The sequence below is a fragment of the Eubalaena glacialis genome, chromosome 1 (genome assembly GCF_028564815.1).
Source record: "Eubalaena glacialis isolate mEubGla1 chromosome 1, mEubGla1.1.hap2.+ XY, whole genome shotgun sequence".
In the NCBI taxonomy this organism is placed as follows: Eukaryota; Metazoa; Chordata; class Mammalia; order Artiodactyla; family Balaenidae; genus Eubalaena; species Eubalaena glacialis.
In genome coordinates, this window is record NC_083716.1 from 37,781,244 (window position 1) to 37,801,974 (window position 20,731).

The following is a 20,731-nucleotide window of genomic DNA, read 5'->3' on the forward strand; positions in this document are numbered from 1 at the left end:
CTCTGTGTGTGTGAATATGCACTGTTGTTTTTCTTTTTATTACTTTCCTTCCTTTATTCCTTCATTATTGCTTTTATTCATCAAATTTGCCTGGAGCGAGCGCCGCGTGACAGACTCAGCATTGGGTGCCACGGAGGCTGCAGTGAATGAGACAGACCGATTGCTGCCTTCTTGTTGCTTAGCGATCAAAGTGACCACCACTGCTGCTGGTGGGGCAAATGGCATCCTGAGGATGGGGTGTTTTTCTTCCCTGCTCTGTGATCCCGGCACTACTGTGTTTCCTTCTGCCGAGGGTCACCCCCTTTCCAGCAGGGTGACTGTGAAACGTGAGTGCAGTGATCTGGGCAGTGGCAAAGTCTGCATGCCTTTCTGAACGCTTCCTGTGGTTGGGCCATGTGCTGCACTCTGTGTGAACTGTCACATGACTTGTCACACAGCTCTTGGATGTAAGGGCTCTTATTACCCCCTGTTACAGAGGAGGAAACCAAGGTTACAGAGGTTAATTAACTTGCTCATTATAAAGTAGCTGGCTGGTAGTAAAGGCAGGATTCCCACGGCTTGTGATGGCATGTCTGCCCCTTGGGCTCTTAGCACTGCAGCAATGTCTCTGATCAAGGGACAGGGTGCAAAGTGCTTGATTTAGATAACCTGCGTACCAGCTTCCATTGCTTAAGTTCCTGGTGATGAGTGCTTTGGAGATAAGCCTCTCCTTAGTAATGATTTATTACATTTGTACATTTATTATTATTATTGTGAGTCACTATTATTTATCAGCCATTGTATCATCCCCACTTTAGAAAAGGACATCGATACTCCAGAGAGACTGAGTAAATTCTAAAGGGTTTCATATCCAGTAAGAACCAGAGTCTGTTTCATGCCAACGTGCTGATCTTTGTGATCTCCTCCTCCTCCTCCTTCTTTTGGTTCTTTGTTGGACCTAAGCTGATTTCTCACACCATTTTTAAGCATGGTGGAGACCTGTCCAGACACTGCCCTGGTAGAGAAGGCCAGTGCTTGCGAGGCAGGAGGAACTTCCCCGTGCACCCGGTCATCTTCCTCTTGTGAGGCTGTGGGCTCAGCAGATTCATTTTTGGAGGCTGAGTAATCCCCTCCTGGCTTCCACCCACGTTTGGCCGCATCAGGCAGGCAGCGCTGTGGCGGCCCGTCACCGGGCTGCATCTCTGCTGGCTCTGTGCTAACTACGTAGGTGACTGTAATGAAGTCACTTGCCCTCTCTGGGCCAAGGTACTTTTAGGCCTTTCCGTCAGCCCCCAGCCCTCGTACAGCCAGTTTGGACAAGCTAATTGCAGGGCACAGCAGGAAAGGCAGCCCTTGTCCTGACCTGTTGGTTTGTTGCTCAAAGACAGACCAGGCTGCAGGTGCTGGAGTGTGTGGGCTAGGCTGGTCCTTGGAAGAATTGCCTGAGCGGGCAAGTTTGCATATCGTGGCCTCGCCTCCTATTCTCTGTCTCCTCCATCCATCTACTAGAGATTCCTTTCTTCCAAGCACTTGGTCCAGCTCCCTCCAAAATAGCTTTCTCTCTTTGGCTTGTCATTCCCTGAGGGCCTCTGTATGTTGTAGAATGACTCTCTGTTGTTAGCCTTTCCCATAGCAAAACCGCTAAGAGCGTGGACCCTGGCATTAGACTTATGTGGATTCGAATCCCAGCTCCCCCACTTACTAGCTCTTATCCAATCTTGTGCAAATTACTTGACTTCTCTTAGCCACAATTTCTTGTTCTGTTAAATGGAAATAGTACTAACTTCTTAGGATTTTCAGCACAGTGCCTTAGAGCACAGGGGTGCATCATAATATAGCTAGCTGTTAATTCAGTCAGCTTCTCTCAGCAGGATGAAAAGAAATCTGATTAAAGTAATTCACTGGAAGATGTGAATGGCAGTAGGCTTAACCCTTCTAGAGAGAAACTTCTTTTTCCAACAAATCCTTAAATCCTTGATTGGTGGCGGGATGGGAAAGATGACATCATGCCTTCCTTTCTCCCCACTCCCCCCCTCTTAGGAGCAGGTGGGAGAAGCTGGCAGACAGGTGGGTAGGCCCGTCACAGTGCCCTTGTCTATTCTGCTGCCCTTTTGCATTCACTAAATGCCAGAGGGAAGGGACAAGCAGTTTAGCACCCATTTTCCACCCCAGGACAGGATTTGTTAATATTTTCCCTTTGTTGGTGGCCCATCATGTCTAATGGAATCATGGGCATGGGAAGCCCAGTGGGTTGTATCCTCTGCAGCTTCCTCCTTAGAGGCCCCTTTTGTTCTGGGAGGAAAGGGAGCTGGCCACACCTGCAAGGATGTGCACCCCTGAGGGAAGTCCTTCATATCCCCTCTATGCCCAGGTCAGACAAGGCACCACGCGCTACCAGCGGTTCCCCAAGCTGCCTTTGCATCAGACGCCTATAGGGAGCGTTTACATTTTACAGTACACTCTGGGGTCCCATCTGGCTGAGGCCTGGGATGCAGTGTCAGTTCTCTGCCAATCCAGGCTGCCGTTTCTTCACCCGAACCCTTTGTGGGGCAGTCTGTCTCTTACTTAAGAACCGGCTCAAATATTCCTCCCCTGGCTGAGTACTTTTCTCTTTCCTCTGGGCTTTCCTGCATGGTGGTCTGGCCTTTTCCACACAGGGCTAGAAGGTAATCGTGTGTCTGTCTCCTTCACTAGAATGGAGCTCCGTGGGGGAGGGAGCATGGCTTACCCACGTTCGTGTCCCTGAATCTAACACAGTGACCAGCACAGAGTAGGTAGCAGGACAGGTTTATACAAAATGTAACGTGTGTTTTGAATCACTTGATTTTTTTTAACTTCTAGTGCACTGCTTATTATACAGTAAAATTCTCAGTAAAAACTCTTCGAATGAATGAGTAGGACACAGCTGAGAGGCCTGAGGTTGCTGAGGTGCCATTTCTCAGCCATGTGCCTTTCCATGCCAGCCCCTTTCCTCCCCTGCTGGCATTTCCCACGAGAAAGCCGTGGGGTCTGCCATATGCTTTGCAGTTCTTGGCCCAGATCCTCCAGATTTGAAAACACCTGGCTTTTCAAGAACAGATTCACTATTTTCTTCCTATCTGGTGCCATCTTTTATATCTGTTCATGAGAGCTTTCGTATTCAGCTTGAAGCGAGGGATGGGGGAATCCCAACAAACAAAAAGAGAATTAGAAAAAAAAGTGACTTCGATCCGCTCCCTTCCCCTGTGACAGGTGTCTTAACAAATCACTGAGTTTTCTCCACCATCCCCTCCCCCGACACACACTGGATGGCTTTGCTGTCACCCTGGGGTCTGCATGGTCGGTTTGTGCATGTGTGTGTGTGTGTGTGTATGTGTAGCTGTGTTCTCTTTGTACTTGTGCAGTTACTTTCATTTTGTAGGTACCCAGCTGATTGTGGCATAGAGTTAATAGATGTCCACAGATTACCCCTTAATGTAAACAGTTTATTTAAATTCCAAAGTAATTAAACATATTTTCTTTGTTTCTTTTTCTGTTAAACAGAGACTCTTTATAACCTGGATTGCAGTAGTGGTTGTTTTAGGCAAAGCCCAGTCCATGGAAATTCAATGTATGGGGTAAATACAGGAACTTTGGGAAACCCTTCTATGGAGTGTAGGGCGAGGGGTCTGGGAATGTTTTAAGCTTCGTGCAGGGGTGAATGGTAGGTACGGGCTGCAGTGGGGGTATTTGCAGGTATTGTTGGAAGCCCCTCAGCCACCATAATTGGCACACGTACATGGTGGGCACACATGCATGGTGGGCACATGCCTGAGTTGGCCGCCTGCACTTTCCTGGGCTTCATGCTCACCTCCTGGGAAAGTGTCAGTGGCTCCTAATTGCCTGTGGGAACCCAGAAGTTATTTATTGGTGGTGCTTAAAGAGTTTCCTGGTATATCTTCAACTTGCCAACTCCCAAATTTCTCCCTTGAAGGCTTCCGGGGGGTTAGGGAGGGAAGTGCAGAGAGATTTCAGGGGAATTTGAAATATTCCCCATCGAGAAAAGGTAGGCAGAGAAAAACAAATGCCGTATGCTAACACATATATATGGCATCTAAAAAAAAAAAAATGGTTCTGAAGAACCTAGGGGCAGGACAGGAATAAAGACGCAGACGTAGAGAATGGACTTGAGGACACGGGGAGGGGGAAGGGTAAGCTGGGACGAAGTGAGAGAGTGGCATGGACATATATACACTACCAAATGTAAAACAGATAGCTAGTGGGAAGCAGCCACATAGCACAGGGAGATCAGCTGGGTGCTTTGTGACCACCTAAAGGGGTGGGATAGGGAGGGTGGGAGGGAGATGCAAGAGGGAGAAGATATGGGGATATATGTATACGTATAGCTGAAACTAACTTTGTTATACAGCATGAAGTAACACAACATTGTAAAACAATTATACTCCAATAAAGATGTTAAAGAAAAAAAAAAAGAAAAGGTAGGCAGCTGACTCCTGGTCCCTGAAAACTGGCACCTGATCCCCCCTTCCAGCTCAGTCCTGGCCTGGCTGCCCCACTCTCTATCCTGCTCTCCCCTCCTCGGTTCTCCCACCCCCATTGAAACCCGTCCTCCTTTCTCAGGACTCTGCCCTGTGAAGTCAGCTGCACAACCTCAGGTTTTCCACTAAGTGTCTGAAGAGGCACAGGTTGGAACCAGCAGCAAGGAATTTGGCCCCCAGTGTGCTCTCCTTCTGCCTCGCTCTAACTCTCCTTTCCCCAGCAGAGACCACCGCAGTGCCGACGCGCCTTCTCTCTTACTGATGACCAGCAGGAGTGCGTCTTGGAACAAGGCAGTCCTGCCCCACTGGTCCCCATATGTTGCCAAGGTCTTTTCTTGGTTAGCCTGACTTCCTGGTCTTTTAAGGTCAAGTCTTCTTCCTCATGGCCCAGCCCCAGAGCACCTTGGATGGGTGAGAAGTATCTTCATGTGCCCAAGGAAAACATACAGCTCCCAGGCGCCCTTCACACAGTATCTATAGTACAGTTACCACTGAATGCTAATGCTACCTCAGTCTTTTGTTTCTGTTGCATTATTTGCTTTGTGATCTTTTGTGACTTTTCTGATTAGCAGGATATCATGTTTGTTTTGAAGCTTGGTGTTGCTAACTCCTAAACATGATTGCTTTCCAGGTCCCAGACCAGTTGTGTTCCTGCAGCATGGCTTGCTGGCAGATTCCAGTAACTGGGTCACAAACCTGCCCAGCAGCAGCCTGGGCTTCATTCTGGCAGATGCGGGTTTTGATGTGTGGATGGGGAACAGCAGGGGAAACACCTGGTCTCAGAAACACAAGACTCTTTCAGTATCTCAGGATGAATTCTGGGCCTTCAGGTATCTTTGAATTGATTATGACGGGGGTCTTTTTCCTTGGGACCCTCAACGTAGACACTGGGGAGGCAAATAGATGGGAAACTCAAGATCATATGATGGGAAACTAATGGTTTATGAAAGATTTTACACCTTGTTAGGAATTTAATAAATAGCAGTAAGGTAAATTATAAATAAATGATTACATTTATGGATTAGATTCAATAAGGGATTTTTAGTTATTTTGACATTCCTGGTGGTGTGGGTGTCGCTGTGTAAATTGTATACCATACCCTTCTCCCTTCCTCCATAAACACGTCCTCCAAATATTCACTCTTCTTATTTCTAGAAGTTCTCCTCTTCTCTCTCTTACTTCTGGCTATACCAGTTGATCGCTGCATGATATTAGGCATGTGGCATAAGCCCTGTGTCTGTTGCCTTTTTGTAAAATGGGGATAATAAATACCTTTCTCATAAGGTCACTGGGGGCTTAAAGGAGAGGATACAGGGAAGGAGGCTGGCACAGCGCCTGGCACAGCACAAGTGGTGGTTACAGTCAGTACACATGCGTACAGGTTCAGGGCTGTGTCTCTGTACCAGGCATTAGAGAAAGTCAGCACCATGACTCCTTCAGGCTTGCTTCCCCATTTGTAAAACCAGAACCTACCCAAGGCCGTGAAACACAGGAATGAGAGCTTTTACCAAAGGCATGTCCAAGAATATACTTGTTGTTACGCTATTTGTAATAGCGGAAAATTGGAAACTACCAAATGCCCATCAGCAATGAGTGAACAAATAAAGTGTCATGTATTTACACAGTGACCAGCCGACAGCTATATGTGACGGCAAAGATGAAGTCAGATGCAGAACGATACACGCTGTTTGATCCCATTCATAGAAAAGTTCCCAAATGGATCAAACAAATTTATGGTTTAAGAAAGGAGGATAGTGGTTACTTTGGGGAGGCATGGTTAGCAAGGAGCCCAGGGAGGCTTCTGCAGTGCTGGTAACGTTCAGTTCCCTGCACTCAGGGCTGGTTTACCCAGCTGTGTTCAGTTTGTGATAACTCATCAAGCAGCACGCTTGTATGCTGTTGTATTTGTATGCAATGTCTCAATGAAAAATTTCCTTTTCTGGATTACAGTTACGATGAGATGGCAAATTATGACCTACCAGCTTCAATTAACTTCATTCTGAATAAAACTGGCCAAGAACAAGTGTATTATGTGGGTCATTCTCAAGGCACCACGATAGGTATGTATAAAATAAAGATGGGAGGTTATATAATGTTTTTTTACAGTTTGTGTTCATTCTTAAAAGTGAAATATAAAAAAATAATGTTCAGATAGAGTTTTGTGTTTGCTTTTTAATGCCAGGCAGAAATAATGAATAGGGCAAAGAATTTTGGTAATGTTGAGTCTTCTCTGGATATTCAGACAAACATAAATAGATGAACATGGTGTATGGTTCCCTTGATTGAAGGAATCAATGTAAACCACAGCCTATTACATATTTTCCTAGTTAAGTGATATGGGAATGTGAGAGAGTATAAAACAGGAAGTTGTATAAGTGCAGAGAATTTATAAAGAAAACAAGGAAATACACTGATTTTTTAAAGTGAAGAGGAATAAAGCTAGCTACAAGGATGCCATAGTACACTTTATTTACAAATAATTTTTAAAAGTCATATCTATTTTTAATTTATGCTGATGATAAAAGTATTGTGTATTCATTGTAAACAGAAACAGAAAATTTAGCAAAGTTTAAAAAAAATAAAAATTGACAGGAGTTCTCTGGTGGCTTAGTGGTTAGGACTTTGAGCTTTCACTGCCTTGTCCTGGGTTCAATCCCTGGTCGGGGAACTGAGATCCTTCCAGCCACGCGTTGTGGCCCCCCCTCCCCCCAAAAAATGCTCATAATTCGAGCAAACAAGAGTTCCTCTGATTAGGGACTAGAGACCTGTCCCATAATTTATTTAATTCCCCCATTAGTGTTTACTGTGACTAATATCTTTGTGTTCCTATCACACAATCTTCTTAGAACACATTCCTAGAAGAAAACTATGATATGAAAGGTATGAATGCTTTGAAGTGTCTCCATATCCGTGGTTAAGTTGCCTTGCCCTCACTACCACTCCTCTTTGTCAGCTTGAGAGGCTTCAAGCAACAAGTAACATGGACGTAATTGCCCTTCTTATCAATGGACTTAAGCATTTTTTTCATCTATATTTGTTCTTCCATGACTTGTCCATTGGTGTCCTTTGCCCCACTGCTTTCAAAATTGACATTCTGGGGCCAAGTTTAAGGCAAGAAGTGACCTGAGAGGAAGCTAAAAGATATTTTAAAGCTAGAGGATTCTAAATGTGTAAGTTCCTTTCGAGTCCTTGGCGACTGCTTTGAGTACCTTCGTACATCATTCTTAGTGATGGAGGCGGAGCAGTAGGGGATGAACACAGTGGGGTGGAGCTGTTAGGAATAGTCTTGGATTCCCTGGCTTACATCATTGAAGGAACGGGAAACATCTTCTGGCTCTAGCGACCTGGATTTCTTCCAGTGCATATGTAGGCTGAAGATCGAAACAAGCACTTAACAAAACTTGATTTACTGGTTTAATCAAACTCAGTGTTTGTGCGCATAGGAGTTCGGAGGCCCTCATTTCACGAGTTTTGCCTCCTGGCATTGCTTGCACAGTTCTCAGATTGCCACTAGAAGGCGACACGCATGCCTGCCCTTGCCTTTTCAGAGAAAAGTCCCAGAAGATGGAATTCTGTTATTTTCCTTTTGTTCCCACAGGTTTCATAGCATTTTCACGGATCCCGGAGCTGGCCAAAAAGATTAAAATGTTTTTTGCCCTGGCTCCCGTGGCTTCAGCCAAGTTTGCTACTAGCCCTCTAGTTAAATTAGGACAATTTCCGGATCTTCTCATTAAGGTACTTGGATTCCCCCCACCTCCTCTCCCTTCCCTCACAGATTTCCTTTTTGGTTCTGAAGAATTGGCCTTTAGAGGAAGAAGGTGTGCCTTCCCCCCCTGTGTTTTGCTATCAGTGGAACAGTGGGTTTTCTTCTCTCCGTGGTTTTTCTTTCCCCCTTCACCCCTACTTCCAGATCCTGGGGAGTCAGGGAAGGTATCCTTAGCTCCACACTGGAGCTCCCTGTTCTCGTGGTTAACACGTCAGTGCAACTCCCCACCCACCTTACAAAGAGAGCACGAGGAGGGCCAGGAGAAAGCAGCTTCAACCTCCTTGAAGTTGCCCTTTATTCCATAGGGTGGGTCCGTGCCTAGGAGTAGGCAGGAGATGGGAGACAGGCGATGTGCTATTCCACATGCCCGACCCTGACCACACGGAGGGTGATCTATTATATTTTATTATATGGCCCCTAAGCAGAGGCCAGTAACTTCATCGGACCTCAATGTGTGAACCCTCCAGGCTTCGCTCAAGGAGGAAGCAGTTTTTATGAGGAGTTGAGAGCCAGCTGAGGCCAGATGGTCCGTTACGCACGCACTATCTATGTTTTATGTATGATACGTTTGTACACACACATATGAAATCCTATACAGAAATATATACTTAACTTATACTTATCTCTTGGCCATTTAAGAAATATGTTCACAGGACACATAGACTATACTCTGACCTCAGAATCTGACTCTCACATAAGATGGGATTCTCTGTACCAGTGATCAGACAGGCAGGTAAGATGTGGGCCCCTCTAACCACATTTATTTTAAATACCTTGGATAACAGAACCTTCGATTTTCATTATAAACAATTCGGAGATTACAAATAAAGTACCCTTCAACTACCAAGGCTTCTCCTAGTGCCTTAGAATTAAGCACCATGCTCAGTCTGGGGTCTTTTCCTACAGACCTTGTGTGGGAACTTATATACCTATATAGGTCCAGAGAGAAATGTATTGTTTTGTTTTAATGTAGACAGTATCCAACTATGTAACTTGAGTACCTTGATAAAGACCCTATTTCCAAATAATGTCACATGTTGAGATACAGGGAATTAGGACTTCAACATATCTTTTTCAGGAGGGACACAATTCAACCCATAAAACTACCTTTGTAGGCATTTGAATTTTTCACTCTGCTTGTCCCTCCAGAGGGTAGGCATCAGTGAAAGTGTAAATTATAAGGAGACAAATTTGGGTTCACTCTAAAGAAGATCTTTTTCCTATTTCCTATTACACATGTACACGACGATCTGCCTTGAGGGCATAGTGATTGCCCCAGAAATACTTGAGCACAGGTCCAGGGGCCATTGGTCAGGCCTGATGTACACCAGGAGTCAGCAAGCGTTTTCGTTAAAGGTCCAGATAATAAATATTTTTGGCTTTGTGGGTCATATGGTTTCTGTTTCAACTACTGAACTCTGCCTTTGTCTTTTTTTTTTTGGCTGCGTTGGGTCTTCGTTGCTGTGCGTGGGCTTTCTCTAGTTGCGGTGAGCGGGGGCTACTCTTCATTGCGGTGTGCGGGCTTCTCATCGCGGTGGCTTCTCTTGTTGTGGAGCACGGGCTCTAGGCACGTGGGCTTCAGTAGTTGTGGCACATGTGCTCAGTAGTTGTGGCTCACGGGCCCTAGAACATGCGGGCTTCAGTAGTTGTGGCGCACGGGCTTAGTTGCTCCGCGGCATGTGGGATCTTCCCGGACCAGGGCTTGAACCCGTGTCCCCTGAATTGGCAGGTGGATTCTTAACCACTGCGCCACCAGGGAAGTCCTCTGCCTTTATCTTGTGAAAACAGCCAGAGACAGTGTGTATAGAGAAAAGCATGGCTGTATTCCAATAAACTTTATAAAAACAGGCAGTGCTGGCAGAGGAGGCATGGGGAGTTATTGTTTAAATGGGTACAGAGTTTCAATCTGAGATGTTGAAAGAGTTCTGGAGATGGATGGATAGTGGTGATGGTTGCACAACAATGTGAATGTACTAATGCTGCTGATCTGAACACTTAAAAATGGTTAAAATGGTAAATTTTGTATTAAGTATTAATAAACCCCAAAAGGCAGTGGGCAGGACTTGGTCCACTGGCCAATAGCATCAGATCAGATGTATGTGTCCTAAACAGACACATTGCTGACCAACCACAGTTTCAACTCTTTCTCAGAAGTCGCTAGCAATCCATCAAAGTCAGATGAAACTTGGGGGATGGCCCTGGGATGAGGGATCATTCAGGCCCCCTCCCACTGTAAAAGTCTTCTGTGGACCTATTTGATTTTTTGCCTTCTTTTTTTCATTTGAGACTTTAAATACACGTCTATAACATCTGCTATTGCCTTAGTAGACGTATCGCACAGGTGTCCTAGTTTGAATGCCCGCTGGTTGCCATTTCTCTTCTGAGGCCATCTGTGGACACGGTTGGCATGTGTCTGCTTGTGAGGTGGGACGTGGAGGCCATACACCAGAAGGAAATGCTGAAATATTCTTTTTATTTTGCAGGACTTATTTGGGGTTAAAGAATTTCTTCCCCAGAGTACATTTGTGAAATGGCTGAGTACACATGTTTGTACTCATGTCATTCTGAAGGAGCTTTGCGGAAATATCTTTTTTGTTCTGTGTGGATTTAATGAGAGAAATTTAAATATGGTATGTATGTTTACAATAACACTTGCTTTTAACTGTCAGTGATTTTATTTTATCTGTGAATATACTTCTTTGTGTTGGAGGATGTGGGAGAGGCAGGAATGACCTCATTAGAACTCTAAAGGATCTTTCATTTAAGGGGTATAAGAATCAACCTTGGCAGGTGCCTGGAACACCATTTGTGGCTAACCTCGCGCCAGCCATTGTCAGCTTCCTACATTGTACCTATGTGGAAACTATGGAATGAGGAGATTGGTCTTCATTTAAATTGCAATATTTATATTTATTCTAGTGATCTTTTTCTTCAAAATAATTACTATAAATGTGTTTAAATTTGGAATGGCCATTTACACACACAGGCACATACCCACCCATGTATATATATTTATTTATTTATTTTATAAAATGTAAACCCTTGGCCAGCAATGTGCTGGTGTTTTAAATACATTCGTAGTTTGTCATGTTGTATTTTGAAAACAGGCCTTAAAATTCTGGAATGAAGGCTCTAGGGAATTTTTAAGGGATGTTAATTTTTCTTGTTTCTGATGAATGAAAGCAAGGTATGATTGTTATATAAAATTTTGGAAATTCAGAAAAATATGAAGAAGAAAATAGAAATGAGCAGTAATCTCAACCAATACAGCCCCACGGTTACCATGTTGCTGTATATCCTTCATGTGTATTCTGTGTGTGTATGTGTGGTTATTCATATTTTTACAGGACGTATTTGTAGTCAAAGAATTTTTTTTCCTGCTCTTAATCTCACGTATTTGAGATTGTGGCTCTGTAGTTTTTAATGCTTCAAGGTGCGAACTGTGTTTATTATCAATGCCTCCTTCAGGCTATTTTCATTCTTTATTTCCACGTGTTTATTTTGCAGTCTAGAGTGGCTGTGTATGCCACACACACTCCTGCCGGAACTTCTGTGCAAAATATGTTACACTGGAGCCAGGTACGCATTCCAGGAGTACAGTGGGGGGTTTGTGGAACGTCGGCCTTAGAAAGTTCTGTGCATTCCATGAAGCAAATAGAAAGATAGTCTGCTTACACATCTGAGCTGCTTTCCTTTCTGAGTCCTGGGCTCCTGTCACTATGTTTATGTTGATTGTGTTATCCTCCCTGGGGCAGACTCTACTACGGTGTGAGTTCACCAAACAGCTATTGGGGTTGACTTGCTTGTTCTTTTCTTCCCCCTCCCCTCTGTCAGTTTTTCACTGAGTCCCAGATTTATTTTATTTCTGTGTTGCTCCAGAAAGCAAGATTTTAGAGCAGCTTTGGAGATAGAAGCTGCTATTTCAGCATTAACCTATGAACACTGTATGCCTGAAACCTCAGTGGAGAAACAGAGCTAAATCAGTCAAGGATATAACTAAGAGACAGTAAATTTTAAAATAGAGTTTTGATTGTACGATCACACATCACAAAAGTATGCATGTTCATTCTAGAAAATATATAAATTACATACGGGTATAATAATAAAAATTCTCATAAGGTGAAAAATAAAATTGTTCTGTAATCCCACACAGAGATAGAGAATGTGTACCAGGGATATAAAATGTCTTTGCATTCTACTCCATATCTCTTGCTGCGTATCATTTCAGAAAGAGGTGGTTAAAGATATAGATAGAAATCATAATTGTAGAAATAGATTGATTTCTTTTCTTCTTACTCTTTTTTTTTTTTAATTAATTAATTTATTAATTTATTTATTTTTGGCTGTGTTGGATCTTTGTTTCTGTGCGAGGGCTTTCTCTAGTTGCGGCGAGCGGGGGGCCACTCTTCATCGCGGTGCGCGGGCCTCTCACTATCGCGGCCTCTCGTTGCGGAGCACAGGCTCCAGACGCGCAGGCTCAGTAGTTGTGGCTCACGGGCCCAGTTGCTCCGTGGCATGTGGGATCTTCCCAGACCAGGGCTCGAACCCATGTCCCCTGCACTGGCAGGCGGATTCTCAACCACTGCACCACCAGGGAAGCCCCTTCTTACTCTTTTATAGCTTTTTTTTTTTCACCTGACAATATGTCAGGGACTTTTTCTACCTCAGGACATGTTTTTATATAATTTTTCCCCCCAAATTCTTTTTAAATATGAAATAACTCACCACTTAAGCTTCAAACCAAGATGCAGTGAGTGGCTTGGATAGCAATTTTCAAACAACTGGCAGTCACTGCCTGCATCAGAATCATGTGAGTTGCCTTTAAAAGTACACTTTTTAATAAAATATTATTTTAAAAAAGTAAAGGATATTGGGTTTGTGGTAGGGCTGTTGGATTAGCTACAATCCAGGCTTTTAAACACAAAGACTCCTGTGTCCCATCCCTAGAGATTCTAATTCATTTGGACTGGAGTGTGTATACCTTTATTTTTTTTAAACATCTTTGTCGAGGTATAAGTGACATACAATATTTAAAGTGTTCAATGTAGTATGTTTTGCCATAGATATACACCTGCAAAGCCATCACCACGATCCAAACAGTGAACGTATCTGTCACCCCCAGAGGCCCCCTTTAATACCCCCTCCACCCTCTCCCATCTGCAGCGACCCATCTGCTTTCTGTCACTCTAGGTTACTTTGAATTTTCCAAAGTTTTGTCTAAATATAATCATACAGTGTATATTTGTTTTTGTCTGGCTTCTCTCAGCATAATTATTTTGAGATTCACCCAAGTTGTCATGTGCATCAGTACTTCATTTCTTTCTGGTGCTGAGTGGTAAGAATTTATATTTTTAAAAAATTCTGCCCATTAGATTCTTCTGCCCAACCGGATTTGGGAACCTCTGATCCGGGACATCACTGGCGCTTTGGTGTCCTTCCTCAGTTGTCCCAGGAACGCTGTCAGTTGCGAGTGCTATCGGTTACCTCTCCTTGGGCTCATCCCTATGGGACCAGGCGGGACCCGGCCTGAGGCTTTTAGCCCCGTAGTGACTGTAAGGCCTAGTGTTAAGCGTCAGTGACTCAGTACCAGAGTTTGGCCTAGAAGAGGGGCATCTGGAAGGCAGGTAGCTCATGACATGCTGCAGAGCACACCCTTACCTCTGAAGGAATGTCCCGAAACCTTCAGAAGTCCTCAAATGTTCACTCCCAAGTGTCCATTCCGTCCCCTACTTTTCTCCTCGGGCACTTCTCCATCTAGAGCCGCTTGTTTTCTCTGTATACCCTGCCATCAGAAGAGCCTTATCTTTCTGAGCATTTTTACCCTCTCACCTAATGGACATTTTTCAGCAAGGTCCAGTTTCTGTCACCTCAGGAGTCAGTGCTCCCTTGTGTGGAGGACCGCTGAGCTGAGCTGAAGGCAGATGCTGAGCGGCCCACGCGTGGTACCCCGCATGCCTCAGCAGAGCGCAGATGACCGTCAGCCCTAGCCTTTCAGGTACCCTTGGGAATGTGGTGGCCGGAGCTGTCAGACTGCCCTGTTACATGGCACGGCACGGTAGTCCTCCAGCCTTTTGTGCTGCAAGCCCCCACTGGCGCTGGGTTTGCCTAGAGCTTTTGGCTTGGCTGCAATCCAGGCCCCTGCTCTTGTTCCAGCCCTTTTGTCAAGCAGCTGACTGGGGCCGGAGGCTGCTGGCTGTGGATCAGAGCACCACCCTCGGGCCCAGTGGTGACCCTGTGGGTTTAGGTCCTCGCCACATCGCAATGTGCGCCGCGAACGTGTCTGACCCCAGATTCCCTGCAGAGGGCAGCCCTGCCCTCTGTTCTTCTGCTCTGTGTGTCATCCCTTTGTTAAGAAAATGGTTGCTTTGTGCAGCTGTTTCATAGGACCTTCTTGACTCTCCCTCCTCTGGGCTGTTGGCCAAGGGCTGCCAGCCAGGGACTGCCACTCTCTGCCTACCCAGGACGTGCTGGGGCAGCAGCCCTGGTCCCTGCTGGGAGAGGCTTCTGCTGAGGGTGTGCGGGGCCTGGACGCCGGCAGGCTTGAGGGCTGCAATTCAGATGTGAAGTTGGGAGGTTTCCAGTGGCAGGAGTTTGGGGGTGCCCTTGAAGGCCATTCTATTCATAGTAAATTTTGAAATGGATCTTTTGTATAAGTAATTAGCACTCAGTTCTCGAAGTTCTAAAACCTAGTTCTTCACTGGGTTTTTTTCATTTAGCTTACAAATCTTCTTCTCTTTATAAGCCTCCCACGTTTCAGAGACCCTCTGGAATCTCTAGCCCCCTTGCCGGCTATGCCCAGAGCCCAGCTACTTGCTCCTGTTTGAAGAAGGCCGGTCCTAACATATCTTTACAGTGCTGTTCAGAATTACTTAGGGTGCTATAAAAAAATACAGTTTCTTGGGTCTACCCAAGACTTGTTGAGAATCAGAATTCCTGAGGGTATGGCTCTGGGATCTGCATTTTAATAAGCACCTTGTAAGATCTGATGTTCTCTATTGTTTGAAACCTGCTGCTTAAAAAAAAAAATGCAAAATATACATTAGCTAAGCTCTTCAAAACACTGTAAAAAACATTTAGTGAAATTTTTTATATATATATATGTTCATTATGAAATTTTTAAAATATGTGAGTACAAAGAAGAAAATACATTACCTGTATGCCTAACACCAGGGATAACTACGATTAGTATTTGCGTATTATAGGGGAGGTAAAATTTTTCCTTTACCCTCTTCGGGTTTCTGACTGGGACTGCTATAGGACAAATTAACTGGAGAAAAGCATATGGATTTTTTTTACGTGTACATGGGAGCCCTCACAAAAATGAAGACCCAAAGAAGTAACTAGGCCTAAGTGCTTATATACTAGGTTGAACAAAGAGTAGCAGTTGTGGAAAAGTAACTAAAATATATGGGGAGACTTACAAGACATGAGAGTTATTTTCACAAGGTCTTTTTTTATAGATTTCTCTCAGCCTCCTCTTTTACGCTTCTTCCTCCTGGTATAGGGAGGGCTTCTTTCACATGGGAGTTTTGTGTTCTCCTTTTAGAAAGAAAAAGGAAGGTCAGCGTCCTCTTCACATCTTCTGTTTTTCAAGTGCCTTTAACTCAAAATAATCATTATGCCAAAGCAGCATATTTTGGGGTGGCATGTCCTGAACTCTTACACTGTAATCTTATAATTTTTTGGTATAATTGTTTCCATTACAGAAGAAGGATTATGCTACATGCACTTTTTAATAATTTTAGTTTTTATTTGATTAAACAGCATTGTATTTCTGAGGTGCAGGCTAAGTTGCTGCATCAAAGACCCTAAAATACAGCATCTAAATAAATAGTTTTCTTCCTCAGAATCCAGTCCAGACATCAGTGGCACACGGTTGTGGAGGAGTTGTGACTTCTCCGGGAAGTCATGCAGTGACCCGGTCCCCCCTGCACTATAGCTTGGCCATCTCTGGGGTGCTGGCCTCTTCTGCCTGGTTGAAACTGGGTCACGTTCATGGCAGTTCCAGCCCCCAGGAAGAAGGCACATAAGGGATATGGTTCCTACCCTGGCAGCCATGTGCTTAGCAAAAACTTTAGAAATTTTATTACTGAAAGGAAGAAGGCAAGAATGGGTACTGGGGGGCAAATAGCAGTCTCTGCCATAATCAAAAATGCTTTTCCAGGTCAATAACTACGCTGAAAAATATTTGTAACTGAGGACAACTTTTTATTGTTTGAATTTATTATTATTATTATTATTACTATGATAGGTTTTTTTGGCAATAAAACATTCTGGGATAAATATTCTTGAATTAGAGATCTGTCCTTATACATTAGGCAGATGACTTCCTTAGGATACAGTCTTAGTAGACTTAGTGATCAGAGGGTAGGCATCTCTTTAAGACTTCCAAATATGTATGGTACTTTAGAAAGGTTGAACCTATTTACATTTTCATTACCAACAAGATGTTAAAATAATTTTTAAAATTATTTTAAAATAGTTTAAAATTAGTTTAAACTTAAAATATTCATATGTGGATAAAGGTGAGGTGGAAATGCTTATAATATTAGGAGAGACTTTAAAAACTGTCTCTCCTAGTATTATAAGCATTTTCACCTGAACTTTATCCACATAAGATTACCACTTAAGTATAGCCATAGTGCACGTTCAATTTTACTTTCTGACTTTTCTCCACTTAGTATTATTTATAAACAGTTTTTCTTTCTATTGTATTATATTTATATTTACGACAGTGGCATACCATGTGTATATCGATGTAACATAATGTATTTAACCAAGTATCTGTCATTGGATGTTAGCTTATTAGCAGGTTTTTGTTACTATAAATAGTCTTCTTCACATTTCCCTCCTTCTGAGATGCCCTTTCAAGGGCATAGTTTGAAGTCCTATGATGCTGAGCACAAAAGTCAAATCTGAAGTTCAGCCTGAACTCTCGGCACGTCTTTCCTTTGTTTCTACACTCACTCTGGGTGCTTTATATAAAAGCCAAAGACATATGTGAGAAAGTGACAAGCTGATGTCTGTCTGTGGGGACAGAACAGCTTGCATTGATATATTTTCACTGGCCATTAGAGCTAGGGAAGAGATGCACTAACAGGTGCTGTAAATTCATATCTTACTCTGCTTGTTAAATGTGCTGCAGGTATTAATATCTGTCATTTGCAATAGCAAAAGCAGATGCTAAACATTCCCCCTGTAGTACCTCATCTCACACTGTTGTTTATTGTATAAAACAGTAGAATTTTATGCAATTGATAAGAACTGAAGCCAAAGGCAGTTTTGACAAAGAATGCCTAGGTTTGTCCTGTTTACCAGGCGCCACCCTCTGGCCAACGCGTAAACAGTTTCCAGTTCATTTGGTTCGCCAATTTTGGATTTAATTCTTGACATATTTTTAATTGGGGGATATAGAGGCGGTATGGATTTGCATTATTTAAAAATTTATGAATAAGTGACTTTTTGTTAATATTTTTATATCATGCTATCCTAAATAAGCATACATTTAAATTTCATATACATTATCATTTCATGGCTCTAGTATCCTCAGCTGATTAGAATTGTTCGGTGTGCAGTACAATTTGGTGATTTTACTGGTACTGGTACTCAAGAAAAAGTGTTAAATAAATGAAATTAATAAAATATTAAATAATATAGTCAAATAGATGGATATATAGGAAATATGATGGAGATTATATGTAATATAATTACATGTACAATTAATGTATTTACATACTAATATAAATATATTTATCCATATGAATACACATTAATATATTAATCCATATGTTATATGTAATATGTATTTCTTTTTTTTTTTTAACATCTTTATTGGAGTATAATTGCTTTACAGTGGTGTGTTAGTTTCTGCTTTATAACAAAGTGAATCAGTTATACATACACATATGTTCCCATATCTCTTCCCTCTTGCATCTCCCTCCCTCCCACCCTCCCTATCCCACCCCTCTAGGTGTTCACAAAGCACAGAGCTGAAATATGTATTTCTTTCCCAAGTGAGATAGTTAACTCTTTGGAAAAGTTTAAGATTCAAATTCCAATAAAAAAACATCAGCGTAAAGTTTATCCAACGGATGCAATGTTGATCCAGGATCATTTACAGCACATATGTGTAGCTGCTTTATTGTGTCATGTAATAGCTACTTTCCAATCATACAGTGAGAAATTGAGTCATTTAGGAAAGGAGAGCAAAATTTTGCCGTTTTATTTTAAATTGCAGTTTGGAAATTAAGAGTGAATCTGGGTATCGGTGTAAACTTGCTATCTGAGCGGGTGGCTAACTCTTGCAACCTGTGATGCTATATCAGATTTCTGTGTTAGATAACTTTATTTCTCCCCCAATTGTCTTCTGTCTAGCTTATTAAATTGCAGAAGTTTCAAGCCTTCGACTGGGGAAGTAGTACCAAGAATTATTTTCATTACAACCAGGTAAAGTCTTCAGAGTCTTTAGAATTAAAATGGGCCCTGAAAACTCATCAAGGAAGCCAGCCTGAGTTATGAGGATTCTGGCTGGGCTCAGGTGCGGGGGGAAATGGTCGGGAGGGTTGACTAGGTAGCCTTTGTTTTCCCCCAGTCAATTCTAGAACAACCTGAGCATCCTGGTTCGTGCTTTGGACTTTGTCCTTTCCCTGGCTCTGTATAAATAGTCACCTCTGTCATCGGTCATGAATAGTGATCAGGCACACAGACGTTAAGAGTCAGACAAGCCTAGGGCTGTTACCTGGTGGCTGGGGGCCTTGGCCAAATTGCATTGCCTAAACCTTTTCTTCCATATACAAATGAATTGACCACTTTTTGGATGCTAAGGGCTCTAAAATGTGAGGCACTCTGCTCATGTTTTTCTTATTTAATTCTCAGAATATCCCTGTGACATAGATGTGATGATGATGATGATTAAAGAGGAAGAAACAGAGGCTTAGAGAATTTCTATGACTTGTGTCACACCCCAGAGGGAAGGGAGGTGTGGGTATGACTCCAAAGCCCCTTCCCAACCACTTGGTTTAGTTCTACAGCTTGGCATCAACTACCTGGGAGAATGACGCCTTCCTCCCAGGGGATGAAACTCGTTACCTTGCCCAGCACAGGGTAACAACTCGATAGCTAGCAGTTGTAACGGCTAGTATTCTTTTCTTGTGGGTTAGGCTTCTTTTTGTTCTGGTAATAGCAACTTGAAAAGTAAACAGAGTGATTTTCAAAATTTAGTCTTTGATTCTCAGATCAGATTTACTAATCAGTGTTTACTGGGGATTGTATTTTTGTCAATTAAAACAACAAAGACAACGCTTTCTATGGGTTTTCATTACAGACTTACCCTCCCTCTTACAATGTGAGAGACATGCTGGTGCGGACCGCTGTCTGGAGCGGGGGTCAGGACTGGCTCGCGGACGTCAGCGACATCAACGTCTTACTGACCCAGATCTCCAACATGGTGTACCACGAGCACATTCCTGAATGGGAGCATCTTGACTTCATCTGGGGCTTGGATGCCCCGTGGCGGCTCTATAATGAAATGATAAATCTAATGAGGAAGTATCAGTGAACGCCAGACTGGAGACATTTACTGTCAAGTCATGTTAAATTTGTTTGCTTAATTTCTCTAAATATACTTGTTTTCCTTTCCCAGGCGTTTTGTATTTTTATATCCAAGAAAATGATGCCGTTGAAGATGCCCAGTTCTCTCCAGTTAGGATAAGAAATGCTTTCACTTTTTTTGTTTAATCAAACAAACTGCCTGCAAACCTTTGATCCTCTCCCATGGGGAGGAGAGTGGTCTTAAACCTAAGGAGGGGTGGTTGATGGTTTGGAAATCTGCAGTTTCCACTGAGCGAGGCTGTGAGTGCAGACTGAGCCCTGATTAACCCCATTTGCAGGTAGCGGCTGCAGGTGGGACCCTGGATTCAAGGACTGTCCATCAAATGCTCTCCTTGAACAAATGAAGCAACCAAAGCTGGCAGAGACAATGCCATAGGGCCCCCAAAACATAGATTTAGGGGTCTAATGAGATCTCTCCCACTACTCTGTAAGCTTGAAGATATATCTTACTTATCTCTGTATGCCCAGAATCTAACACAAAGCCTGGAATATTAGTGAGTTAATAAATATATGCGGACTGACAGAATGTGTGACAAACGATGGGTCATTTAGCCATATGAAATTAGATGAACAAGTAACATCTGGGGGGGTCTGAAGTGGAATCTGATTTTTCATGGCAACTAAAGTGAAATTGTAAAGAAAAGAGTAAAATTGTACTAGATGTGAAGGATATACGTCCCCAGGAGGATGTCACTCTCCCCGCTGGCCTTATGTCCCCCTAAAGAAAGAACAGTTCTTTCTCCTTTGACCAAGGCAAACTGGTTTGGCCAACCAGGTACAAGATTCTTGGGTCAGGGCCAGAAAGAACAGGACAGTGAGTGGATATTTTTGTTTGTTGTTTTCCAGCAGTAGTGGGAGA

The 20,731-nt window shown here is 43.2% G+C and overlaps 1 protein-coding gene across 3 annotated transcripts in view; it reads left to right on the top strand.

Annotated features, from left to right (window-relative positions):
• Positions 1 to 19,900, top strand: part of LIPA (lipase A, lysosomal acid type) — a 122,589-nt gene extending 102,689 nt beyond the window's left edge. For all 3 annotated transcript variants that reach the window (XM_061174212.1, XM_061174278.1, XM_061174148.1), the window contains exons 4-10: positions 5,128 to 5,326; positions 6,447 to 6,556; positions 8,095 to 8,231; positions 10,746 to 10,892; positions 11,770 to 11,841; positions 18,637 to 18,708; positions 19,586 to 19,900. In XM_061174212.1, coding sequence (XP_061030195.1) covers positions 5,128 to 5,326; positions 6,447 to 6,556; positions 8,095 to 8,231; positions 10,746 to 10,892; positions 11,770 to 11,841; positions 18,637 to 18,708; positions 19,586 to 19,819 — 971 coding nt within the window. In that variant the 3' untranslated portion in view covers positions 19,820 to 19,900. The remainder of the gene's footprint in view (positions 1 to 5,127; positions 5,327 to 6,446; positions 6,557 to 8,094; positions 8,232 to 10,745; positions 10,893 to 11,769; positions 11,842 to 18,636; positions 18,709 to 19,585) is intronic.
• Positions 19,901 to 20,731: the final 831 nt, after the last annotated feature.